Below are 27,065 nucleotides of genomic sequence, written 5' to 3'. Positions count from 1 at the left end.
AAATGGGGCCACAGGCCTAAGGCCATTTATAATTCAGCCTTATTTTAGAGAGCAATTCATCTTTCTATATTTAAGAAAACACATGCTTCAAACATTTGTGTAATGTTTTTAATGGCCCCCAAAAAGGAATTCATAAACATGAGTGCTTATTTTATAGCCATCTCTGTGCTTACATCTAGAGAGACTTCATTTATAACCATTTCTGTGAGTAATAACCAAGTGGAGACATCTAAATAATACAGAACAAAACAATAATGGCAAAAAGTAATTTACTAACAATGTGTACCTTTGTTTTCCCTGAGGCTAATAAATGCCAATAAAATAGACCTTAAATATTTGTTATTTTGAACAAAATGAAAAAAGAATGTGTTACAGTCAAACAAGAGAAGGGAATAAATTTAATCTGACTGGGAATCATGGGAAAGGTCTCATGAAAAATGTAGCTGGCCTTGAAGAATGAATAAGATTTTGACAGGGAGAAAGACAGAAGCCTTGAAAGGCAGAAGCAGTGTGAGGAAGTTGGGGAAGCCTGCAGGTACCTGGGATAGTCAGGAAGCATCAAGGACAATGAGCAGCTATATGAAAGCTACATGCAAGACAGTAAGGGAAGATGAGGAGGGACGGTCAGCTGAAGTCTATGATTAGGGCAGTAAGTGTAGGGAATTCTGTTACATTCTGTTCTTGGGGCTTCGAAGGACACAGCACTATATTCCCTACACTGTTTTTGGATGGTGATTTGGGAAGTGTGAAGGATAAATTAGAAGATGAAACTGGAAGCAGGATCATAGGCTAGGAGGTTCATGGAGTATTACTAATGTCAATGACAGATGACAAGGTCCTTCCTTAGGCATTGCTCAGGAAACAAGAGTTTCCTAAGGGATCAGAGACCACTCACTAGGAAAAGAATATAAATTGTCCATGGAGGGTAGGGATAAATAAAACATATGGCCAAAGAACTGATGGTTCTATTCAGAGTGTCAGGAAAAGATGCAAATCCATAATGAGATTAGTTTCTGGGGACAAAAATAAAACATCTTATGTCCTCCTCTCATGACCTTCCCTGGCCACAATACATCAATGGCATTTTCCAGCCTCTTCCAATATTACAAACTTACTTCTATTTTCAAGGGACAAATTTGCTTGATAAATGTAAGCCATTCAAAAGAAAGCTTAGAATGTGTCCCAGCAGAGACCATTCCTAGGCCCTGTGTGTGTGTGTGTGTGTGTGTGTGTGTGTGTGTGTGTGTGTGTGTGTGTGTGTGTGTGTGTGTGTGTGTGTGTGTGTGCGCGCGCGCACGTGTGGAACTCAGGGCTTAGTCACATTCCCATAACTTCTACTGCTCCAGGCTAGTGCTATTTCCACTTTTGGCTTTTTTAGTAGTTAATTGGAGAGGAGATAAGAGTCTCATGGATGTTCCTGCTTGGACTGGCTCTGAAGGACAATCCTCAGATCTCAGCTTCCTGAGTAGTGAGGATTACCGGCATGAGCCACGTGTTCCTGTCTTCAAAACAGATTTAGAAACAACTGTATCAGATATGTACAGGAAGGATTCATAGATGGTATGCCATGCAGAACTACTACTAAATGAGGTCCTTCTAGGGCTTGAGCATTTCTTCTAGAAGATTCATGTCATCTTTCTCAATTTCTCTTTATTTTTTTTCTCCCTATGCTTTCACTTTTAGAGGAAAAGTCCGGTAAGAAACAAGTCATTCCCATGCTTTAACCAAACATGTATTCTTCTCATTTTCATCATCTACATATATAATGACTGGTTGTGTTTAACACCTAAACAAGGTTTTAGATTTTAAAAACAAAGCTTTGTGAAACAGGACAAGGTCTAATTATGCCACATGAGGAAAAACAGAAGTTGGTTGCTAAGTGATTTTGCAACCCTGTTATTAAGGGCCACAGGGTAATTTCTCAAAGATTCACCTCAGCCTCAACCATTTCAAGATGCAAAATACTGCTGTTACCAGTTGAATTATTTTTGCTGCATATACATACAATGAGCTGAACATTTCTTCAGTTAAAATTTTGTTGCATGGACAGCCTGGTAGTATCCTGAATGTTTGTGAATCTGAAACAGGAAAGGGTTGTGCTAGAAGACTTAGAATTTTTATGTTATTTTCATTTATGTAATAATAAATCAAAATGCTCCTTACTATAATTGTTGGAGACCAGAAAGGGGATCTTTAGAGTATGAATCACCTCCTGAATGTTTTTGTTTTCAGACCAAGGGATGATGTTTTTAGCGGCCCCACAAATCTGATGTGATATACCTATATATTTTTACTTGTGAATAGCATATAACAAATCTCGAGGGGGGTGGGAAGGAAAGATAAATGATGTTCTCTTCCCTGTTGCTTGGTTTATTGGGAGCATGTTCCCAGAAGATTCCATGCATGGGCAGATAGAGGTAACTGCTACCATAAAATACCAATATGTTTTCATGTTAGCAAATGCCAAAATGTGATCAGTTTGTTCTACTTAGCTCACCTAAGGGAAAGCTGCAAAGAGAGCAGACCCCTTATCCGCCCATTGACCCAGTCCCGGCAGCCAGCACCACAGGAAGAGGCTGCACTTGACCCAAATCTCTATGTAAGCAGGAAAGAGCAGTGGAAAGCACCAAACATGGGATCTAAGTATCAATTTTTTTCAAAATGGGGGCCCAGGTATTTTTGCTTCCAAAAAAGGAACACTGTATTTATGATTATTCTGATTGTTACTGAGCTCATGGCTAATTTCTTGTAACTGAGCATCAACTGTGTTTCACATGGTATGGAGCAGTACAACAGGGCTGGTGCTCTTTAGTAGCCTTTCCTTTTATGTGGCCAATGTCTTATATTCTCCTTAACCCTGGACCATCCTCTGAATTAACCAATGTAGCTATACTAAATTTGCCTGTGATACTTTTGAAATCCTCTGTTCCTCATTGCATTTTCTTACTGTTGGCCTTACAGTAATCTTAGCATCAAGTGTACCTTTTCATTTTCATTTATCTGTCTTCAAAAATGTCTTTCTCCCACCCTGTTGCCTCATTTTTCTTTGGATATGACCATTTTGTTGGTTCTGCTGTCTGGTCACCTCTGAATATGTTGGTGAGAAACACGTTCATTGTTTCATTTCCTACATGGAGTTTCAGATGATCATTGGAACATGTTAGATGAGATATAGTAGTTAGCCTCTGTGATTAAACTTATGATATACAGGAACAAATTTAACTATGGACAAGGTGGGTGGGCAAATAGGACGCTTACCACATAGCTTATTTTTACTCTAAAGCATTTACAAACAAATAGGAAGCTGGGCAGTGTTGGTTCATGCCTGAATCCCAGCTACTTATGAAGCTGAGATTGTTGGGATCAAAGTTCAAGTATGTCCCAGACGGAAAAGTTCAAGGGACTGCTCCATAAAAAGCTGAATGTTGTGTCATACATTTGTTAACCTAGCTACTAGAAAGCCTACCATAGTGGACATTGCCCAGGTACATACACGCCTGAGGGGAAGGCAAAAATTACCAGCAGAAAATATGGATAGAGGTGTGACTCATTGGTTAGAATACCACTCCAGCAAGCATAAGTTCAAATTCCAGTACCACAAATAAAAGAGGAAATAAAATAAAAAGCAGTAATGTTTATTTATTTTTATTTTATTTTATTTTTTGTCGGTCATGGGGCTTGAACTCTGTTCCTGGGCACTGTCCCTCAGCTCTTCAGCTCAGAGCTAGCATTCTACCACTTGAGCCACAGCGCCACTTCTGGTTTTCTGAGTGGTTTACTGGAGATAGGAGTCTCACAGACTTTCCTGCCTGGGCTGGCTTTGAACCGTGATCCTCAGATCTCAGCCTCCTGAGTAGCTAGGATTACAGGCATGAACCACCAGCACCCAGACATAATAATAATCATGATGCTCATACATTCTACTTCTTTTCCATCACATTACATGAATGATATAATGCTATGACTAGACTACATAAAAATATTTGATACTTTGTCCATCACTCCCTTTTCTATTTCCTTATAGCACTGAATTTAGCAAATGAAGGTATTTTAAAACTTCAAAACCTAAAATGCTGATTATTTAGTGAATTTGACAAGCAAGACAAATGATGTTTGGTTATATCTTACAAATCTCTTAAAACAGTTACTCATATTGACTAAGGCTAAGTGATTCTAGTGATTGGAGTAAAGCTTGGGAAGGGCTCTTGTTGAATGCACATTCAACAAGCTGAACCCTGGCTTCCATCTCCAGCATTTAAAAAGAACTGGAGAAATCTTGAACTGAATTTAGAATAATACCCTGATACAAAAAAATAGCAAAGCATATCCAGGGTGTGAATCTAAGAATCCTAAAAATTATAAGGGCATGGGTAACTATTTTCTTTTAGGGAGGCATGTTCATACTGAAAACTGTAAACATTTTCAAACAAACATATTCTAAACAAAGATCTTCATTCTAATGACCAAATCATAAATTAGCAGTATTTACCTAGTTTAAAAATAGCTTTGAAATGCAAGGTAAGAGTTTTCTCCAAGAGGTAAGGAATAAATTGAATTCCTAAACCTTCTCCAGAATGCACTGGATGACCAAGAAAGTTGAATTGATGTTTTACTTAAAATGTAGAAAATTTGATCAGAACATAAATAGGCAAATTGCAAAGTCTGAATAATCAGGACAGCAGATATCATGAGAACTTATGCATGACACAAATGCCCCAATCAGAGACAAATTGGCCTCCTGCAGACTCTGAACAACTGAATACATGTTTTATTTGGCTGTGCCATTGAAAATAAAGCAGGAATTCAACAACGAGAGCATCCCAAATTTATAAAAGAACATTTGGATGTTGATTTTTCTCTGAAGACCTACCCATGGTAGACTAAGACCTCCACCACAGATATAGTAGTCACTGATCAGAACTGATGAGTGGCTGGCATCTGTCCTGATTCCCATACCACCTGCTCTCCCACCCACAAGCCCCTGGATGTAGATCTTTTAGCATTTACAATATATCAAGATCAGATACTGAATTTAGTTTTCTTCTTCTTGGATGAAAATTCTGTATTCAAATAGAATAAAAGCAGAATGCTAAATACTTTCAAAGTCTTGGGAAATGAAAGGAGAAAGGATAAAACACTTCTAATGGGCAAAGATCCTGCCTCCTGGTTGGTAATAATTTTACTGAAAAATAAATAAATAAATAAGCAAGCAAGCAAGCAAACCAGGCACTGGTGGCTCACATTTGTAATCCTACCTACTCAGGAGGCTGAGATCTGGAAGTTTGAAGTCAGCCCAGGCAGAAAAATCTTCGTGAGAGTCTTTCCTCAAATAAACCTCTCATAAACTGTAAGTGGTGCTGTGGCTTAAGTGGTAGAGCACTAGCCTTGAGCACAAAGAGGCTCAGGAATAGCACCCAGGCCCTGAGCTCAAGCCCCCAACTGACTAAATAAACAAATAAGTAAATAAATAAATAGTTTTACTGACCTTTTTGTCCAGTAAAATTCTTCAGTGGTGACACTCAGTTTTCCATTTGGCTTCTGGAATTGTTTGTTTTGAAAGGATTCAGGTGGCTCTTAATTATAGACCATGAAACCTTCTGTGCCTGTGTTTTTCACAGCTTCTCTCCTAGTTGTATCTTTGAATTCTTATTAATCAGATTGTAACTGTGTGAATTTCATTGGCTAGTCCCTGATGAAAAAAATTTGCAAATGAATTTTTCAGAATGTTATCAAATACAGCTGTTGTAGTAGGAAAAATATAATCATGAACTATCAATTGAAAATGTTTTTTAAACTCATTGGGAACTAAGATATAACTCAATTTAAGTATTTGAAATTACTTTGGAAAGTACTTTGTATAATTTTTAGTTGACAAAAATTTTCTATTTGAGTCTACCTCTGTATGCTTGTAATCTGCATTTTGTTTTGCATTATTTCTCATGATTTTCTGTTGGGAGGATTATGTCACTTTTAGTTGCTTGATAGCTGTATTTTAAACATTTGTCATAGAATATCCCTTTTATTTTTCTAATTCGATTTAGCTTGTAACCAGGCACACAGAAAAGTTTATACGAAAGGTAGACTCACATGGAACAGCACCTGCAAAAAAACAATAAGGTCTAAAATCTGAGAAATGTGATTCAAAGCCAGCCCAGGCAGGAAAGTAGGTGAGACTTTTATCTCCAGTTAACCAGCTAAACACCACAAATGGATCTGTGGCTCAAATTAGTAGAGTGATAGCCTTGAACAAAAAACAAAACAAAACAAAATACCACTGGGCTAGAGCCCAATTTCAAGCCCTATGATTGACAAAAAAGAAAAAAGTCTAAATTATTACAAAGAAATTCATTAAAGTATGTCGAGTGCTAGTTAGTTAAAAAAAAACTGGTCTGAGAAATAAATTCTTGGATATTAGCCACAATGGTTCTCTGCTTTAGGACCATCAATATCAGGCTTAAAATCATAGAAAGAATGGAAGAATGAGAGATCAGAAATGTAAATTTCATCTCTGGTTCTACTAATTCAGTAGCTATACCCTTCATAGCCTCACTTTCTCTATAGAGTATAAAGGTCATTGAACAAGATTTCCATGGAGTCCTCTCAGGTACAAGAGAACACCAGGTTGTGAGCTAGAGAGAATGGCCATTCCTCTTCATTTGAGCTCCTGGCCTCAGTTGGTGATGTTATTATTCTCTGAGGGATTTTGCACTAGCCCACATCCTAAAAGGGAAATGCTGGACATCTCCTTATAATACACTCACCCCCTAACACTCCTGGTACAGCCAAAGATACTAAAACAACCAGAGCTTGTTGGGGAACATTTGTAGCAACCATCATCTAGGTTGGAGCAGTAAAAATGGGAAGTCATCAAGTGTCTGTTGATTGTGTTTTTCAGACACTATCTGGTCAGGCAGCTTACATTGTTCTTCTTTGTCCCAATCATGCCTACCCATTGGTAGAGGCTGCCCAACTCACCCTGTGACAGACAGATTTAAGTCTCAGAATCACAAATTCTAAAGAATAGTAACAAGAAAATGTATGGTGGAGTTGGTTGGGAAAGATGGAAAAGAATTATGAAAGGATCGACCTTGTTCAAGATGCATTGTACTCATAAACTGACATGTTGAATTAAAACACTTCTGTATAACTACGTCTTTTAACTTTTTTTAAAAAAGAAAATCCAAAGAAGAGGGTTCTCTAATTCTCACTGATATTTAGGAAGTTCCCTCTAGGTCTTAGTTATGTGGGAAATGCAATGTATCTATCATTCTTACCACTATCCTGTAAACAAATTTCCCCATATTATCTATTCTCTAAGAATATTCCTACCCCACAGTAATCTGGAGAAAAACTCCTGTGGCAAGACATTAAAAGCTATCAATAAAGATTGTGCACATCTTGCCTGTTTTCAGGCATTCACATTAGCAAAACTTTATTATACAACAGTTCCCTTCAGGGTTCTTCAAAGTTATTTTTGTGGCTTGAATAAGCCCTGATTGCAATAATGTCTACATTCCTCTGGCTTGACCATTTGGAGTGCATGTTTGATAGCTGTTTTGCAGTCTTTTCTCACTCAAGCCTGTTGACTGATCCATCATTCTCTGACTAGGTGTCTGTTCTCTCTTCCTTTTTGCTGGTCACAGAGGCGCAGCCCGGTAAGAACTCTCAACATTTTTACCTTAAATGTGTAGAGAAAATTGCTGCCCAGGCAAGGTGGCCAGATTGGTTCCCTGTTATTATTTGTGATAACCCAGCCTAAATGAGGCGAGTGCGTTAGACTTACTGGTTGGAAGCCCCTGGCTCTCTAAGAAAGGAAAGTATTTTAGAACTGTCAGAGCACTTTTCCATAGCAGACTAAATGAATACACGGAAATGCTGACTATTGATAGATAGACCTGAAGAATGTATATGGATGAGTGTGTGTGTGTGTGTGTGTGTGTGTGTGTGTGTGTGTGTGTGTGTGTGTGTGTGTGTGTGTATACAAGGACTGCAGATGGGCCAGAAAATACCATAAATGTTCATAGCAAAATAATAGAATGAGGAGTAGAGAAGGAAGAATAACAAAGAAAGAATCTGTTTTTATGCCATATTGTTTTAAAGCCTTGGTCATAACATATTGGTCAGTATACACTGATACATACTTAAAATTTCAATCTTGAGAATGGGAAAAGAAAGTACTTCTAGTCTGTCACTGAATTCTGAATTTCATTACTAAAGGCAGTAGACAGCTTTTGGTAGGGTACATCAATGGAGATTTTTACTACCATTGATGCATTCTTAGTGAAATCTGTCTTTTTCCTCAGGCTAAAGATGATGAAGATTTTAAAACAGCAAAGCAAGGAATAATTGCTGTGTTTGAAATAAGCCTGTCTACTTAGTCCCTTAAAGAGATTCTATGAAACTAGGAACATTATTCTCTGAAATATCCTAGGCCTGTACCAATTTATAACCAGCTACTGTTAGAGGCTGATAGTCAGCCTCAGGTGACAATTTGGTGGTTCTCTATTTAAATAAAACAGCTGTGGCTGGAAGATTGTGTCTTCAGAAACTGTTATTTAGGTGGGATGATTCTAACCAAGCTGTTAGGTGATATTGTAGATTATGACAGTTTACTCTCAAAGATTTATTAGTTCAAGATGAGAAATATGATTCACAACAAAATGACTCACAATATACATAAGAGCACCAAACAGTCACTCTGATAGGAGCCCTTTGAAGGTTTTCAATTCAAGAGGTAACTTTCCTAAATGTGGTCTGACCAGCTGACATTGCTTTACTATGTTTTAGATTGGTTATGCTACAGTATCTGGGTCATCAGAGACCTGTATGATGCCTCCAGCTAACAGTGGAACTTTCTTTTCTTTTGCTGTTTGAAATCTACTCTTTCTAAATTGTTTCTTCTTTATAGTTTCTGACCAACAGAATTTTCTTGCATATTTCTTCTATGTCTGGCTTGCACTGTGCTAATTCATTTGTGAGGGAGATTTGCTAGAAATGTTACAGGGTCTTCTTCATTGCCTTTCAATAATAAATAGCTGCTCAATTAATTGACATACCTGAGAAATGATGCATACAAAAGAAGCTTTTTACCTTTCTTGACTATTTGGTTATTATATATTCTTTTGTTATTATTGTTTGTTTTGATCCAGTCCTCGGGCCTAGGAACTGTTCCTGAGCTTTTTTGCTCAAAGCCAGTGCTCTACCACTTGAGCAACAGCTTCACTTCTGACTTTTGGGTGGTTACTTAAAGATAAGAGTCTTACAGACTTTCCTGCCTGGACTGGCTTCAAACCACCATCTTCAGATCTCAGCCTCTTGAGTAGCTAGGATTACAGGCATGAGGCACAGGTACCCTGAAGGTATTACATTTTTAATAAAAATGAGTATAAGTAAGAACAAAAGATCAGCCCTGGCATCTTCTAAATTTGGATTTCAGTTCCCACAGTACTGGTGACCATGTTTCCTCAACATCAACTTATTCATCTGTGACAGTGAAATAAAACCTTTGTATCAGTTCCCTTAGACCTTATTAATTCAGCTTCTCTGGGTTCATAGGACCAGAGCCTTATTATTTAGTAGCCCATTAGCAGATGTAATCATATTTATCAGAAAACTTTACTAATAATATAATAACTCTTTCTCTGACACACATACTAAGGAGAAATAGATTCAATTTTATGCAAACAAGCCAGAAAGTAGATTCTGAGAAATTAAGCCAGCCAGTTGAAAGCACCTAAATACAGGAAAACACATAGCCTGAATCTATTTTGATTCAAATTGCTTTTTTTTTATCATAAATAGTCTCAAAATAGAGTTGAAATTTCTGATATATACTTAGGAAAAAAAGAAAAGAAGCCTCTGATGGTTCTAGTATAGCAGTGCTAAATCTTGTCCAATTGTAAATTTATAATCTGAGAACAGAAAGCATCTGTAGCCATAAGGTTGAGCCCTCACAATAGTGATAACATAAAGTGTGTGCTTGGTAGCAGTTCATTCATGGTCTTATCCCTTGGAATTCTTCCTTGCACTGACATTTTGCCTGCCTTCAGTGGTGTCCCTAACGTTCTCTTAAGGCAGGTCATGCCCTTCCTTCCCCATGAGGCAATCCTCCCAAAGGTCTTCTTTTCTGGAGCATCTCATACTAAGAACCTTTCACAACTTCTGATTTTAACTAAATGTAATTTTAATTAAATGTAATCAATTCTTCTATTATCTGAACAATTTCATGGCAAGACATCATACCTCTAAAGAAGATGTGTTCGTGTTATTCCTGCTAGGATTGTTTGCATTCCAATAGTACTATAATTCCTTAAGTGACTCCTGGTTGGTGGTTGGTGGCCTGGTAGACAGCAGGTGGAAGAAATTGAAAGGAAGGTAGGAAGGGGTTGCTTGGTTCCCTGAATAAAATGTCCATTCAGGGCTGGGATGGTGGCTCAGTGGTAGAGCGCTTGTCTTGCATGCATGAGGCCCTGGGTTCGATTCCTCAGCACCACATAAGCAGAAAAAACCAGAAGTGGTGCCATGGGTCAAGTGGTAGTCTGCTAGCCTTGAGCTGAAGAGCTGAGGGACAGCACCCAGGCCCAGAGTTCAGGCCCCACCGCTGACAAAAAAAAAAAGTCAACTCAATGGCAGACAGTGACAAGCTTTTCTTTCCTTTAACACCTGACACTTTGATCTTTTTAATCCCATTGCTAACTGCTGGTGATTTCTGCTAGCAACTTGGGAACCTCACCTGACCAGGAACAGATAATACTTCTAAGAACATTCTAGAATTTTCAAACATCAAATACATGTTAAACTTGTGTTTACCTTTTTGTCTGCTAATGTTCCAGGAAGGTCTTATTTTTAATAGACTAGGTAATATTAGTCATTGATTTACCAAAGCTGACCAGGTAAGGGGTTTTGCCATTGACTGACTTATGAGTTACCCTTCCTTTTACTCTGTCCCCTCTGAGTAAAAGGAAAAGCTGATTTTTGTGGGTCTACCAATTTCAACTTCAATGCAGCACTGAGTCAAATCTCATTCTCCCCATCCACCTATCTTTGAGTTCAGTTTAATTGCAATAACAGAAATAATACATATTGTACATAACATATATGTGGTCTTAAGCCTTATAGTGTCTATTTCTAATTCTAGGGTGCAATTAAAAGGAACTTATCCAGTAAGTATATCTTAGCTATCAGAAATAGAGTACAGTTGCAAGCAAGAAATAGTTCCTTGGATCTTGGAGCATATACGCATATGAATTATATACTCTTGGGCTTGATTTTTGAGGCTTACTTTTTTTTTTACTTTTACAGCAAAGGATTCTTGTTATTATGATAAGAGTACCTATGAATAATCAATGTTTAAAGTTTGGGCAAAAGCATTGTTATTTTCTTCCTATATCTGTCAACTCTTGCTGTATCATTTAAGTATCAAAATTAATTTAATCAAATAGTATCTCTTGATAAAGGAGGGGAGAGAAGGAAGGAAAGAAGTAAAGGTAGATGTGAGTTACTCATTCTCATGTTGTTTAATATGAAAATTTCAACCGAAATGATAGGATCTAGCTATGATCGATGTAAGGTGTGAAATTAAATTTCCCTAGATTTCATCTGCTGCATGCAACACAATCTAAGGAAATCTAAATTCATGGTCCCCAGTTACAGATTCAACATCTCCTTGGCATTTTCAGGAAAATAAAAGGCAGAGGACATTAGATTCACAATCTATGTGCATATGGCCTTGGCTTATTCTTCAATGATAATTGAGAAGCAAAACCAGCCAAGGCAGCAGACATCTGAGAACTGGCATGTTCAGCAGGGTACAGCATTTCTATTTGATGACTTGTTTATGGTAGCTTCTTGGTTAATGAAGTTTTACAAATGCTGGGGTGGGGGAGGGGTGGGAGGAGGAGGAGGAGGAAGCCACTTTATATGCCAAATTTAGGGCTGTCTCATTGCCAGAGAAGAGGGTTTGCATTGCGAAGTTTTCATATTGAGTTGTTTATTGCTGAGACTTAAATCTCTAAGTGTTTCCAAACATAGTTCATATGACACACCAGAAGAGACTGGTAAAAATACACCTAAAAAGGCCTTTTGTCCTGTGCATCAGGTGAAGAAGTGGCAAGACCCAGGCGTTCAACTCCAACTCCAGAACTTATAAGGTGAGCATGAAAGACATTGGTTGTGTTTTGTGTAAGGATTCATGAATAATTAATCAAATACCTTTTGGGTGATATTGCCAGGTGCCGGTGGCTCACACCTGTAATCTTATGTACTCAGGAGGCTGAGATCTGAGGATCTCAAAACCAGCTGGGCAGCATAGTCCATAAGACTCTTATCTCCAATTAACCACCAGAAAGCCAGAAGTGAAGCTATAGTTCAAAGTGGTAGAGCACTAGCCTTGAACTGAAGAGCTTAGGGACAGCACACAGGCTGAGTTCAAGCCCCACAACCCCCCCCAAAAAAAATTGTGACTCATGATAATGATGGGCTTACCTATGTGTACATAAGTCCAAAGCACAATCTAAAGATATTATCATTTTTCCTAAGTATAGCCCAAGGGAAACCTTCAGGAAAATAGCCTACACTTATCCAATGTAATTGCCCATCACAATGTGTGGTCCTCTGAGTATGAGAAGATCAGAATTCTGTGTAAGAAGATCTCTTGGTCTCCAGAATGCTGAGATGAAACATAGTTATATTGTTCTATGAAAAGCAGCATATTCAGTTAGATATAATTTCATGAGACATGCATCACATGACATACCTGTCATGCATCAAAAGAATCTTCTATTCTGTATTTTTTTTCCTTTTAGCAGAACACTGTATTTCACAATATATTCCTCAGGAATATATTCTTTAGCCTTTACCTCTCCTATTTACATTTGACATCTCAGCACACTCATTAAGCTAAATGAGAGGAATTGGATCTGAATAAGAAATGGAGAAAGTTGTGCAGTCTTTTATTAAAAATCAGTACAGATTAGTAACTAGGAAGGAGAAAGAATAAAAGTTTTATTTAATTCACCCTATACCTCCAGTACCTCAATATTGGCTCTCTGAGATGTTCTAGGTTGGGGTGTTAGGAGGTTATAACTAGCCCATAGGGTGGGAGGTGCAGGATAAATTAGAAGCTGGACAACACAGTTTTTCTTTTTTAGACACAAACTTCCTCAGCAATTTGTCCCTTTGTAATGGGTTTTAAACTGGGTATGGTGGTTCACACTTGTAATTCCAGCACTTGGGAGGCAGAAGCAAGAAGATATAGAGTTTATGGCTAGCCTACACTACACAGGAAAGACCTTGCCTCAAAAGCAAAATAATTATAAGTTAAAAGCATATAAATGTTAACTAGGTACCAATGGCTTGTACCTATAATCATAGCTACTCAGGAGGCTGAGATCCAAAGGACCATAGTTTGAAGACAGTCTGGGATGCCAAGTTCATAAGACTCCCTCTCCAAAATAATCAACAATGGACTGAGAAGGTGGCTCAGTGGTAGAGTGCTTGCTTTGCATACATGAGGCCCTGGGTTCAATTCCTCAGCACCACATAAACAGAAAAAGCCAGAAGTGTCGCTGTGGCTCAAGTAGTAGAATGCTAGCCTTGAGCAACAAGAAGCATTAGGGACAGTGTTCAGGCCCTGAGTTCAAGCCCCAGAACTGGTAAAAAAAAAAATACAATAAAAATATAAGCAACAAAAAGCTGAGCTGGAGGTGTGGATCAAGTGATAGTGAGCTAGTTATATTTAATATATTATATAAGACATATACGTATGTATGTATGTATATATATTATAGAGAGATGGTAGATACAATGGTAGATATAAGTGGTTTTGAAAGTTTAGGATAGAAATGAGGTTTGCTATGATCTGTTATCTCTGATATTCTCTCCTGTAGGTATTGAGAAAGATGATAGTTTGAATTTTTTTTTTCTCCTTTGCCTTATTTCTGCTAGACTAGTACCTTGGTCTTCCAATTAGAACTAGAGATCTTATCTCCTACCATTATTCCAATAATGTGTTCCACATTTTTATATTATGCTTCCTAAGCTTAACAACAACCTTTTACACACCTGCATACATAAATACATACACAAAAGTACACACTCTTGTTTAACCAAGAACAATATTGGGAAGCATGTATATATTTCTTGAGAATTACATTTTGAGCCTTCTCCTTGTAACTTGCCTTAATGTGTGTGATTTAGCAAAAAGCCTCCTGATGACACTGTGGCCCTTGCTCCCCTCTTCGGCCCACCATTAGAATCAGCTTTCGATGGACAGAAGACAGAAGGTAGGAAAGACAATAAGCATCTATAGATTTGTTCTTCTTTTCACTGAAGTGCAACCTCTCTAGAGAAACTGGGTGTATTTCAAGGTATATTCTTAACCTACCATAAGATCTTTATGGGAAAGAAAAATGCCAATCTAGATGTTCTGTCAAGAATAGAAGTTTAGTTTGCACACCTCTGTTATTTTAGGATTAGAAAGTTTACTTCTGGAAATATAGCTCACAAGTTCACTCCTCAAAATAGGTCAGTAAAAAGAATAATACAAATCTATACAAATCTTTATCAGGGAGTAAATGCTTTGTGAGCCAAACAGCTGTCATGTGAATTGTCAGCAGGAACATGAACAGAGCTAGATCTTCTTCTACCCATAATGGTCACTGGCACAGGGCTCTAGCCTCTCTGCATTGACTTTCTTTTGCACTTTTTCAATGTAGGTTTCAATTTGATTGCTGGCTTGGGAAACCAGAATGACTTCACTTAGCAACTTAAAACTACCACGCTATGAGAGGCATACCTTCATTGCTGCCATTGTTGTTACTCATGACTATTAAATATTTATTACTAGGCTTGTGTTTAACTTTTAAAATTAATCATGTTTGGAACTATAAATAAAAAACACTTGGCATAAAATACCCTCTTTATAAAAAGGAATCTAATCTGTTTCTGCAATGTATTTACGCCCAATACCTATATCTCCAGTAACTCAGTCTGATCATATAGAATGTCTTTATAACAAGTGATTTAACTTAAGAATACTAAGGTACAATAAAACAGTGTCTTTCTAGGATCAATTGGGAGACTTTTCTTAAATAATGAGGACATGAGACTTGGAAAACTTGTCTAAACTGCAGAAAAACATAAAAAAATAGTAAATAAAAGAATGGGATTTTATTTGATTCTTCTTAACAGTCAAATGGGAAGACAGGACATCTCTACCATGCTCAATATTTACCATCATCGCTAAGTCCAGGGGGCTTGTTTAGTGCTCATGCCTCCCCATCAGAAGAAAGGGCATGGGAGCACCCAATGGAATTTACCAATTGTCCTAAGAGCAAAATCCAGAAGAGATTCTAGATCACTTGCATCTAAAGCCCATTGGAGCAAGTTGGTGCTGTGTGGCCTGCTAAAACTCTTTAACTGTGCATAAATAGAGAATGGATCAAGGAAAAAGCCGGAACTCAGCCTGAATATTTTCAATAAGGAGTTAGTAAAATAACTTTTCAAAAATTCCTAATACTCCTTCAGGGATTTAAACATCTGTAACTTTGAATCCTTACATATCTATGATTTCACTGTAATGCTATCATTTGTATTATTAACTTATTTGTGGCTAGTCTCGAGTTTAATAACATGATTATATGGTGACAAAAGGTGGGACTTGATTTATTGAAATTGAACCTGCCTACTTAAGTTATTGCATTTATAGACTAAAACCTTACATTAAAAAGTAGAAACCTGGGCTGGGAAGGTGGCTCAGTGGTAGAGCACTTGCCTTGCATGCCTGAGGCCCTGGGTTTGATTCCTCAGCACCACATAAGAAAAAAGCCAGAAGTGGCGCTGTGGCTCAAATGGTAGAACGCTAGCCTTGAGCTGAAGAGCTGAGGGACAGCGCCCAGGCCCAGAGTTCAAGCCCCATGACCGGACCCAAAAAAAATAAAAAATAAAAAAAAATAAAAAGTAGAAACCTTTCTTAAAAGTTAAAGTGCTATCCCACATTGAATCCCTGAAAATAATACTGTTGTACAACAGAACAGAGTGAAGATCGCCATTGAGGGCTGTAATGCAGAGGACAGCCTGCTCCCCTAGACTGTCAGTACATCTGCCTTGATTGTTCTGTGTGGTTTAACCCCTGATTTCCATGTAGTCTACCCCTGCAGTGTTTCCTGTCTACTCATTCTCCTTTTGATTGATTCTCCTATTCCTGGTTTAAAAGGCCTTAGATGACAGGAATCTATATTTTGGAGTCAATATATCTGGGTAAGATCTCAGCTCCATTACTTGTTTCTATGAACAAGTTACTTAATCATTAACCACTCTAATTTTAGATTCCTCTCCTAAAAGTATTGTTAATATCAACCACATGGTGGTGCTATGAGAACTAAAATACATGGCAACTGCTACTGGCCTTGTGTCAGATGCTTTAGGTACATTTTATGCACAGCATGGATCAATTGGGAGAACATCTATTACTTCCTTCAATTTTCTCAGTAATTCTTGAGGTTTTTTTTTATTATCTCCACTTTACACTGCAGGAGGGAAGCTCAGAGGGGTTAAGAGATTTGCCTGAGGTTCTGTAAATATAGGGGCTACATCAGAATCTATATTGGACCAACTTCCCAGGCGGGGCTCTGTGGTGAAATATAACAGCTCTTTCTGAAGGCTAGTTACGTGCTCATTGACCACTGCACTGCAAGAAATATCAAAGAGGGGAATAAATGTGAAATTCAGTGTTCTTAGATTCAATACCTAAATGCCTAAATTTACTTCAGATGTCTGAGCACCTATTTCTTTTTCTGGTTCTCTTAAAATATGTATCAAGCATTCAAAAAACTTATTTCTATTTATAATGCTATATAAAACTTGTTAGAACATCCTTTAAATACAGGAACTATTGCATAGAACCCAGAAATTTTCAGTTCCAATGCATAGTTTAGCAGAATTTAAATTACCTTATAGCAAAGCAAATGTATATAGGATTAAAAAATCTTAAGTTTTCAAGAACACCAGAAATCAAATCTATATGTGTACTAATATTCAGAATAGCCTTAAGTTACCAACTAGAAACCAAATACAGATTTTACTTTGAAAAGTTTAAATAGTTTGTGTACATACACAGATACACACTCATGCCCTTACACTCCAAATGCTGTTTCTATTTTATGCTTGAGAAGAATGAGGAGCAATGTATTTCTAAATTAATTGTCCTATATGAGACAAAATAAAAATTACCTCCTTGTGAGGGAGAGAATTTTGTGAGCTCAAATTGAAATTGAAATTTTAAGTTCTAATTTCTAGGACATCTTAGCCAGTGTAAATTGACATGTTGAACTATTTGTACAACTATATATAGTTAATAAAAACTAAATATAGATAGATAGATAGATAGATAGATAGATAGATAGATAGATAGATAGATAGATAGATAGATAGAGCGAGCCTAGGGCAATTTCATTTGAACTTACTCTAAGAAATTCTCTTCCTGTTTCCAGTTCTTCTAGATCAGCCTGAGATCTGGGGTTCAGGCCAATCAATTAATCCAAATCTGGAGTCGCCAAAGTTAACAAGGCCTTTTCCCTCTGGAAGTAAGTTGTGTCTGTCCTGTCTGGAAAAATAAATGATTCATGTTACTGTCTGTCTGCATAGTGAAATTAGTCAGCTCCAACAAAGTGTACATAAGCAACATTTCAACTGTACAATATTAAGAGAAGAGATGTTGTTCTAATAGTCTTCAGAGCTAAGGAGGACAAGGCAGGTTATTCAAGCAGATGCAGAAATAAGATAACAAAATGTGGAATGTCTCTTGACATTCCCCAGGCTCATTCACTCATTTATTAACTCAGTTTAGCAAGTGAGCAAAAGAAATTCATTTTCACAAGTGAGTACTAGGTTGTCACAGACTAAAGAGGTAAACAAGTCAGGTGGAGTCTGCTTGTCCCAGAACAACTAAAGCTACAGAGGACAGACAACCACAAGGAAAGCATGACTTAGAAAGCAAGACCAACAGGCTCGACAAAAGAGACCATACGAAATAGAAAATCAGGACAAAATTAGGTCAATGCAGCCACCAGTCTCGCCTTTTCCACCATGTACAAGTATCTAAATAAGAAGATCTTGATAATATTTATCATCCTTTACCCTTGCCTGTGGTAGATTTGTCTATTTAAAAGTATTGCTCATTTGGTCAAACCATCTGTTGGATTTTTTTATTCTTTCAGTAGATGGCTCATTGTGATCATGTATACAGAAGGCACTCCTTAGAATACCCATGGAAAGACTAGATTTAAAGGAAGATATTTTAGAAAGATAAAAAGCACAGTGAGTAATCTTACTTCTTTAGGCACACAAACAGTCTAATATTTTTTCCAGTTCCATATTTCCAGGTCTTTGTTTTTTGGTATTTAAAAGTAATCATAGAAGCTGAGCACCAGTGGTTCACACCTGTAACTCTAGCTACTCAGAAAGCTGGTATCTGAGGATCACAGTTAAAAGGCAGACTTGGCAGGAAAGTCCACGTGATTCATATCTCAAGGTAGCCACCAAAAGCTGGAAGTGGAACTGTGATACAACTAGAGTGATAGCCTTGAGCAAAAACAGCTTAGGGACAGGGCTGGGAAGTTGGCTCAGTGGTAGAGCGCTTGACTTGCATGCTCGAGGCCCTGGGTTCGATTCCTCAGCACCACATAAGCAAAAAGAAAAAACCCGGAAGTGGCGCTGTGGCTCAAGTGGTAGAGTGCTAGCCTTGAGCTGAAGAGCTGAGGGACAGTGCCCAGGCCCAGAGTTCAGGCCCCACAACCGGACCCAAAAAAAAAAAAAAAAAAAAAAAAAGCTTAGGGACAGCTCCCAGGCCCTGATTTCAAGCCTCAGGACACACACACACACACACACACACACACACATTCGATCAGAGGAAATAGAGGATTCATAGTCAAAGACCAAGAAGTAATTTATGGGGAATATGTTTTATATGTGATCCGGCCTTTTCATCAACTCTTTGAACTTCTCAACATTTAAAGATGTATTTGAAAGCATTGAACCATGTGATTTTGAACATTTCTTCAAGCTACTAGAAAACAAAGCCTATAAAAATATATAAAATTCTTGAAAAGGTTCTTTGTAGATCTGAGCTATCCAAATTGTTCTTAGAAACCTTTTCCTAAATGCCAAGTAGGAACATAAGAGAAATGTTTGTGGAGATGATGTACTGAATACCACTATTGGTATTTCAGCCCTGTACATTTTTGTTTGTGTTTGGCAGAGCAGACATTGTTGTTCAATTGAGGAGCATTTTATGATCATTTTGTGGTCACAGCACAAACTCACTATTTTAGGCTTTTCCTTTAGGTATTTTATTTATTGTGTAATATTTTGCTCATTATGTCCTTAATTGACTTTGTATGGTTGTGATTAATAAAGAGCACGACCTTTGATTGGCTCTTCTGTGTAGCTCATAGCTATGATTAAGAACCACATATTCCTAGGCTTTAGGAGCAGAGTTGTCAATCATGTTTACTGTGCAGAAAGACAGATGCTGTTTGAAAGCAAATGGTATATTAAGGACAGAAGAAGGGAGGGATTACAGAAAGAAACTATTCCTATAATGTGGTGGTAGAGGAGATGGGCAAAATGTCTCCAACTCCACATCCTCCCAACTCACTCTGCTTTTAGAATATGGAAGAATGGATTACACTTCGTTCACAACTAAACCTTAGTATGGTTTCTGAGATTAATGTGAATCCTTGAATGAATCAAGCATCACAAGAAAATATATATATATATTTAAAGGAACAAGAACAAATATTACCTGTTGAAATAGCAAACACTAAATTTGTCTACAAAGTAAGAACCTCAGTGGTAATCGAGATTGTAATGCTACACTTTTTCTAGGACATTTTTTGACTGTTGTGTTTACCAAAAGAATTGGTTCATCCTCCTTTGATTCAAGTTACTTTGCTTCTAGCTTTCAAAATTTTGAAACCTTTCTAGACTCAATCTAGACAATGATATCCAGACTGGATTAAAAAGCCTTTTCACAAGCCACCACCTGATTTATTGTAATTTCCATGATGATATCCTGGATTATAACTGAGATTGCCAGTTCATTGTCATTCATAATTCTTTAAGGACAGAGACTGTTTTTAGTCAACCCATTGCCTCTAGCTTTCATACAGGAGATGGATCTCAGTTGTGTACACTGGCTTGTGGAGTAATATTTCAATGAGTGAAATGTTTACACTATTGTTATTATCTGACATTCTTTTAAGTAACTCTTACTCTCGTGCAAAGAAAAATCTGAATTTAAATGTCTGAACTTAAAAAAAATGTGTATGGGGCTGGGAAGTTGGCTCAGTGGTAGAGTGCTTGCCTTACATTCATGAGGCCCTGGGTTTGATTCCTCAGCACCACATAAGCAGAAAAACCTGGAAGTGGCACTGTGGCTCAAATAGTACAGCGCTAGCCTTGAGCTGAAAGCTGAGAGACAGTGCCCAGGCTGAGTTCAGGCCCCACAACCAACAAAAATAAAATCTTTATGATATGGTGGGGGGGGTCAGTAAATGAGGGTAGAGAATGAAGAGAGGAAGGTGGGAGAATACAGTCTTAATATTCAACATATATCCCATGAAACTAAGAATATTGAGGGAGAGGAGGGGTTAGGAGGGATGGGAATCATGAGGAAAGGGGTGACATCATGCATTGTACTTATAAACTTATTTGTTGAATGGCAATTCCTTTGTAGAACTATTGAAAGATAATAAAAGTATAATTTAAAACTTTACCTAAACCCTGAGTTCAAGCCCCAGGGCTGGCAAAACAACAACAACAACAACAAAGCAAAACACTTTAAAACATTAATAGCCATTCCATTTCCGGTGCCAGGAATATGAATGAAAAACCTAATCTGCAGTACACTGTGTAATTGGGAAGAACATGATCAATAACGCTTGACTTTCCATCTCTTTGCAGCACCTCCACCACTGCCTCCAAAAAATGTACCAGCCACTCCACCTCGAACAGGCTCCCCCTTAACAGTTGCACCAGGTAAACTGTGGGTTTTTTCCATTCTGAGACAATATAGCCATTGGAACAAAATACCCAGACCTCAACATGCTCTTAAAGTGTTAGAAATTGTAGGGTACATCAATATGGCCCACTTTCATAACATTGAATTGATTTGAAGACTTATTTTAAGGTTCTCAAAAATTATTAACTTCTGAATTCATTTTTCCTCAGTACTACATTTACTTATAAAATGAGAGAAAAAATTCATAAGGTAAAAAAGTCAAATGTTGAGTCAACCACTCACTTCGTTTAACCTCAATTTAACAATTTTAAAATGAATGGTCTCAAGACACAATTTGTGTTTTTCCTAGAATCAATAAAAGTTTTGCTAGCACTATAAAGGCAGATCATGGATTCAAGATGAGCAGTGAAGTGTTTATTGGTGGGGCATTTTTTCCCCCGGGTGCTCACTCAAGAATTCAATAATTTCATGGCAGAGAGATATGTAAAAATTATGAAAATGGTAAGGAATTACCAGATCCTTTAGGCAGGTAATTTTGAAGACACATGTTTACCATCTATTAAAATCAATACTATGCATTCAAATGATGTATATTCTGCCAAGTCTTATTGGACAGCAAGTCAAAAGCCATAATGGTTATTTTATGTTGCTGAGCCCTACAGCATGGCTCTTTGTCACATTTGGAAGTCAATAGCCCCTTGCTATTTATGCAACTGGGGAGCTAGAGTACAGAACAGAGTATTTATCATCAATGGAGAAAGGAAGACACAGGCACTTATGAAATTTATATTGACTCAAATCTGATAGAGAATCATCCAGAGTCTTATAAGTAAAGATGTTTGTAAGTGCAAACCAGGCTCCATAAATTGTTAAATATAAATAAACCTACCATCAACAAAAATTGTATAGTGAGCCATGCAAAATATTATTACATTTGTTTATAGACTTGGGACCTTGAAAGTTAATTTCTTACACTCTAAAAATATGGAAATACCAAGCCAGTTCTAATAGCCCAACAATTATTTAAGGGTAAAAAGGCTCTAATCAGGCTTTCTACTTACTGAGGTAATAGTTTTTAATTTAAATAATCTAAAAATTTTTAAAGTACAGTTCTTCATATTGTAGTTATTATCAAATATTTCACACCAAGTTATAGAAGTTAGTTTTGATGTTTTTCTCTTCTTGTTAATATAAACTAAAAATGTAGTCTCACCTACAAGTCTCAAGTCCAAAGCCAGCCTAGGCTATAAAACAAGTCACTATTTCAAACAGAACAAAAGGCTAATGATAATCTATAAACAAAACAGAGACTTTTTATAGCATAGCTTTAAGTAGATTCCTATCATGGTTATGCCTTCGAGGTTAACAGTTTAGACTTGATGAGAAAATAAATTAACAATGTTTTTATGATTTTCTGCTCTGTTCAATGGGTATATATGCAACAGTTCCAAAAAGTAGCAATAACCTATGTGTATGTTCTTATGTGGGGATGTGCATGTGTGTGTGTGTGTGTGTGTGTGTGTGTGTGTTTGTACATGTTTATGTGAAAATACCTCTTAAGTGTTTTCATTGTATTTCTGATATAAACAAAACAGAAGACCTAAAGCTAAATGTGATGTTTGTTTTTTTAAAAAAAAACTAATATATATTATCACTAGTTTCACCAGACATTTATCTATTTTAAGGTACTAGAACATACAATCCTGATCAGATTCCCAGGGTGACTATCAGTGATCAATTCTTTGAATGCTCTCTTGTGTATTTCAATAGGCCAGATTGTCAGAAGCATCCTCCCTTTGGGCATTTGTGTTTCCAGAGCTTGTACCTATCACCAGCTTCTCAAAACAATCACCCTTGCTCACCTGTGAGCAGCCTTGAGAGTGGTATTCTCCTCAGAACTTTGCTGGTAAAGTGGCCAACTGTGGTCACCTTGCAAACGAGTAAATTCTCTCATGAAATGCACTCACACTATCAAGGTGGGGAGTTCTTCCTTCACTTTCAAGTCTTAATCTACTAACTATATTTTTTACATCTAAGATATGCCCACCGAGGCACCTCCCAAAACAATATATTTACCAGGTTTCTCCTCATCCCTCCCTCCTACAACCCTCATACAGATAAGATTAACAAAGTTAATTCGAAGTTTAAAATCACTACTTTAACTGCAGGAAATGACCAGTCAGCCACAGAGGCCAAAATTGAAAAACTACCATCCATCAATGATTTGGACAGCATTTTTGGCCCAGTGCTGTCCCCCAAGTCTGTGGCCATTAACACTGAAGAAAAATGGGTCCATTTTTCTGATACGTCCCCGGAACACGTTACTCCAGAGTTGACTCCAAGGGAAACAGTGGTATCTCCAACAGCTGCATCAGACAACCCAGCTGACTCCCCAGCTTCAGGCCCTCCTGGCCCCCCGGGCCCCTCAGATTCCCAGGGACCTCCTGGTCCTACACGCAATGTACCATCTCCGCTCAATTTAGAAGAAGTCCAGAAGAAAGTTGCTGAGCAGACCTTCATTAAAGATGATTACTTAGAAACAATCTCATCTCCTAAAGATTTTGGGTTGGGACAGAGAGCAACTCCACCTCCCCCACCACCACCCACCTACAGGACTGTGGTTTCGTCCCCCGGACCTGGCTCGGGCAGTGGTACGGGGACCACCAGTGGTACGTCTTATTGCTTGAGTGTGCTTCGTGTGCCGGGGAATGGCTGTGGCTGCTGCGGTGTGAGCAACACCTTCCTCTTGCCTGGCAATTGGCTTTAGGGCTTCAGCCATTCTTCCTTTGGTCTGGGTGTCCTGTGGCCCTGTGGCATGTCCCAGTGCACTGAATGCTCACCGTCATGGTCCCAGTGTGTGGATGTGTTCTGTCATGTATTCCCAACCCCCAGGAGTGACCTACCTCCCACCCTGCAGTGAGGAAGTGAAGTTTCAAACAGTAAGGTGTGATGGTTTGGAGTTCAACAGAGTTCTAGAAAGATGGATCGTATAGCCAGGAGGTCACAGATCACACGTCTAATTGCCCTGTCCAATGTTCAGGAGGGCTCTAGGTTTTGTAGCTTAATATGAGAGAAAAGGAGCCCTATATTTTTTTCCTCTTTGTTTTTCTTTTCTCTCTTTTTCTTTCCCAGCAAGGGAACTATGCTAATTCCTCTCATTTCTTTAGGGAAAAAAAATGTGCTAGACTTGAAAGGGAAATTTTGGAAGAGGAAAAAAAAAAACCTTGGCTTATTGTATCTCCAATGTCACAGGGCTGCTTAATCAAACCTGCTCTCTGATCTCACCTTTTGATATCCATCAGGCTCTGAAGTTGTTTCTAAGTACGAGGATGGGAGTGAGTAAAGGCTACCCAAAATATGTATGTTTTAGGATTCTCAGTGCAAACTGTCACATTCAATTTGACCTTTTCTTTTTTTTTTATTTGCACTACATTTTTGTGTTTTCTAATAATGAAAGGACAGAAACACCGGTCGTACATACCAAAGAACCATCAAGAGTTTTCCAACGCATCTATTCCATATCATTTACTTCTCTGTTGCTCGTTTATCTGCTAAGATCCTCAGTGCCTTTGCTCTTTTCCATGTGGGTTCAGTCTAAGCACCTTTCAGTAGCTGACATCATCTACTTGCTTTCCAAGTACACGAGATAGGAAAGAAGGAGCCTGTCTGTATTTTAATATTCACTCATCTGCTGCCTCTTTCTGTGTAGTGCCTTTCAAGGCTGCTCTGAGTTTGCAAATGCAGCTTCGCTTGGTAAAATGACATTGTCCATAGGTCATGGAGGGCTGTGTCCTCTCTTGTGCAACTCACAAAAACAATGTTGCACATCAATAGTTGTGCCCACAGTCCTCCTCCTTCCAAAAAGGAAAACAACCCAGTACTCAAATAAGTTTGGAAAACATGACTCTGGGCCATGTTCCAAAATAAAAGAAACTGTGAGTGCTCTTATTTTTCCAATAAAAAAGAACACGCTACAGTTTTATTCCATTAGATGCCATGTTGAGTGCTTTATGCACATTATTTTTTATACTCTCACAAAAACTCTACATGGTACATTACTGTTATTTTCCCCATTTTACAGATGTGAAAGTCGAGGCTCAGCAATATCAAGTAATCTGCTCATATTCACGCAGCTGGAGGTGATAGACTTGGAGTTCAGACACTCAGGTCTGTCTGATCTCGAGTCTGTACTTTTAACTACTATGTTAACTATGTTAACTACTATGGTACTTCTGTAAGGTTGCACAATGTCCCAATTTTATTTGAATACCCTAAACTGCATGATGTCATCTTCAAGATCAGCAGAATGTACTGCTTTATGTTTCTCTAATTCTTGATGGTCAAAATGCCCACATCTATGCCTGTAACACTGTTTTAATTTGGGAGGGATACAGCTCTGTTCTTTCCTGTAGAGACAATAAGCAGTTTCTATGCAAGCCATTGAACAGCAAACCCAAAGATGTTGTAGCTTAAGAGAGGGGTTTGGCTCTTTCCTGGGCCAGGCTCTTGGTCTTCTGTAAAGACATTTCAAAGAATGTCTACAGTAGTGAGCTATTGTGCTGTATTCAAAGTCAGCATCTTCTGACAGGATGGAGAAAACAGGGCAATGGGTATTTTCTCCATCATCTTTCACCAAGCTCTAAGAGATATATGCTTATTTAAACCTCTAATCTAATGAGAAAGAGAGTAGCTCTGGTATTCTTTTTGGAATCTTTAAGAATTGGATTGTTATTTTCATGTTTAGTTCACAACCTTTATTTGAAATTAGTTTAAAATACTGCCAGTAAAGACTATTGGTTTTTAATAACTGAGCTACCAAACACTGTACTTTGCTGGCATTGAATGATCAGACTTCTCAATGGAGGTTGAACTTGGCCAATGAAGACCATAAATAAAAAGAACTCTTCACCAACATCTCCATAATTAAGTCTTGGTTTATTTGCAAACTGTCAGAAACAAAAATTTAAGTACTTAACAATAGGATTCAGCCTAATGTTTTAAAGACAAACAATGTTTCCCATTGTGTACTGCCTTTTTTTATTATGTCCTGTACAAAGGAGTTTCCATTTAACAAATAGGTGGTTGAGTGATGTGACTAACTTTCCCTACACTTAGTTAATTGCGTAACTGTACTTAACTGAGTAAAGTATGTTCCTGGCGTAGGGCCTGTGACTGATCAAGGGTAGAAGCACCCGCAGCTTTGTGAATCAGAAGAATTACCTGATTCTGAAAACAGTTGGAAATTGAAAATTTGCTCCAAGACCTTGAATTTATTTATGGCAAAAAATTATAAATTCCTCGTCTGGCTTTATTGGAATTCCTTTATTGGAATGGCTTGGCAAAGGCTGTCACTTCTCTCATGGGTACTAAATGCCCAAGAACAGGAAGGAAAAGGAGTTTTACTAGCCTGTGGCAGGATTGGAAACTGAGGAGAAAGAAGAGGTAGTTAAGAGAATTTCAGACAGCATTTTCCAACTTGGGAAAATAATGCAGTGCTTAAAAATATGTTCATTCTCTCTCTCTCTCTCTCTCTCTCTAGATTAGATAGATAGATAGATAGATAGATAGATAGATAGATAGATAGATAGATAGATAGATAGATAGATAGATATAGATATAGATATGTATATTTGTCTCTCACCCCAGAAACACACACACACACACACACACACACACACACACACACTAACACACTGGGGTTGAATTAATCAAATATATTTCCTAAATATAAATCTAAGAGAAGCGATGTCCAATTCAGGCATCACTATGCCTAAGAACTATTTTAATTGTAAGTTAAAATTAATTTTAAGTTCCATCAAGTGCTTGATGGCCGCACGTGTCTACTTATCACAATGGGTAGTCCTTTCCTGGAACATTCTAACCATCACAGCTCTTTTCAAGAGCTCTGTTTTAGGGATTTTGAAATCTTGGTTTCCAAAAAAAGCCAGAAATATAGCTGGCCATTGGTGCCTCACGTCTGTAATTCTGGCTTTTCAGAAAGATGAGATCAGAGGATCACAGTTTGAAGCCAGCCTGGGCAGGAAAG

General features: G+C 37.9%; 1 protein-coding gene across 8 annotated transcripts in view; it reads left to right on the top strand.

Moving 5' to 3' along the window:
* The window catches only part of Sgip1 (SH3GL interacting endocytic adaptor 1), a 201,908-nt gene that overhangs the window by 127,701 nt on the left and 47,142 nt on the right, over positions 1 to 27,065 (top strand). For 7 of the 8 annotated variants that reach the window (XM_042683547.1, XM_042683541.1, XM_042683537.1 and 4 more), the window contains 5 exons: positions 11,138 to 11,162; positions 12,098 to 12,149; positions 14,197 to 14,282; positions 17,490 to 17,582; positions 20,962 to 21,036. In XM_042683547.1, coding sequence (XP_042539481.1) covers positions 11,138 to 11,162; positions 12,098 to 12,149; positions 14,197 to 14,282; positions 17,490 to 17,582; positions 20,962 to 21,036 — 331 coding nt within the window. Of the gene's footprint in view, positions 1 to 7,643; positions 7,656 to 11,137; positions 11,163 to 12,097; positions 12,150 to 14,196; positions 14,283 to 17,489; positions 17,583 to 20,961; positions 21,037 to 23,187; positions 23,689 to 27,065 lie in introns of all 8 variants that reach the window. The other variant, XM_042683508.1, reaches the window with a different exon arrangement.

Source organism: Dipodomys spectabilis, unplaced genomic scaffold (assembly GCF_019054845.1).
Source record: "Dipodomys spectabilis isolate Male_0828 unplaced genomic scaffold, ASM1905484v1 ptg000002l, whole genome shotgun sequence".
In the NCBI taxonomy this organism is placed as follows: Eukaryota; Metazoa; Chordata; class Mammalia; order Rodentia; family Heteromyidae; genus Dipodomys; species Dipodomys spectabilis.
This window is presented reverse-complemented; position numbering and strand designations above follow the sequence as displayed.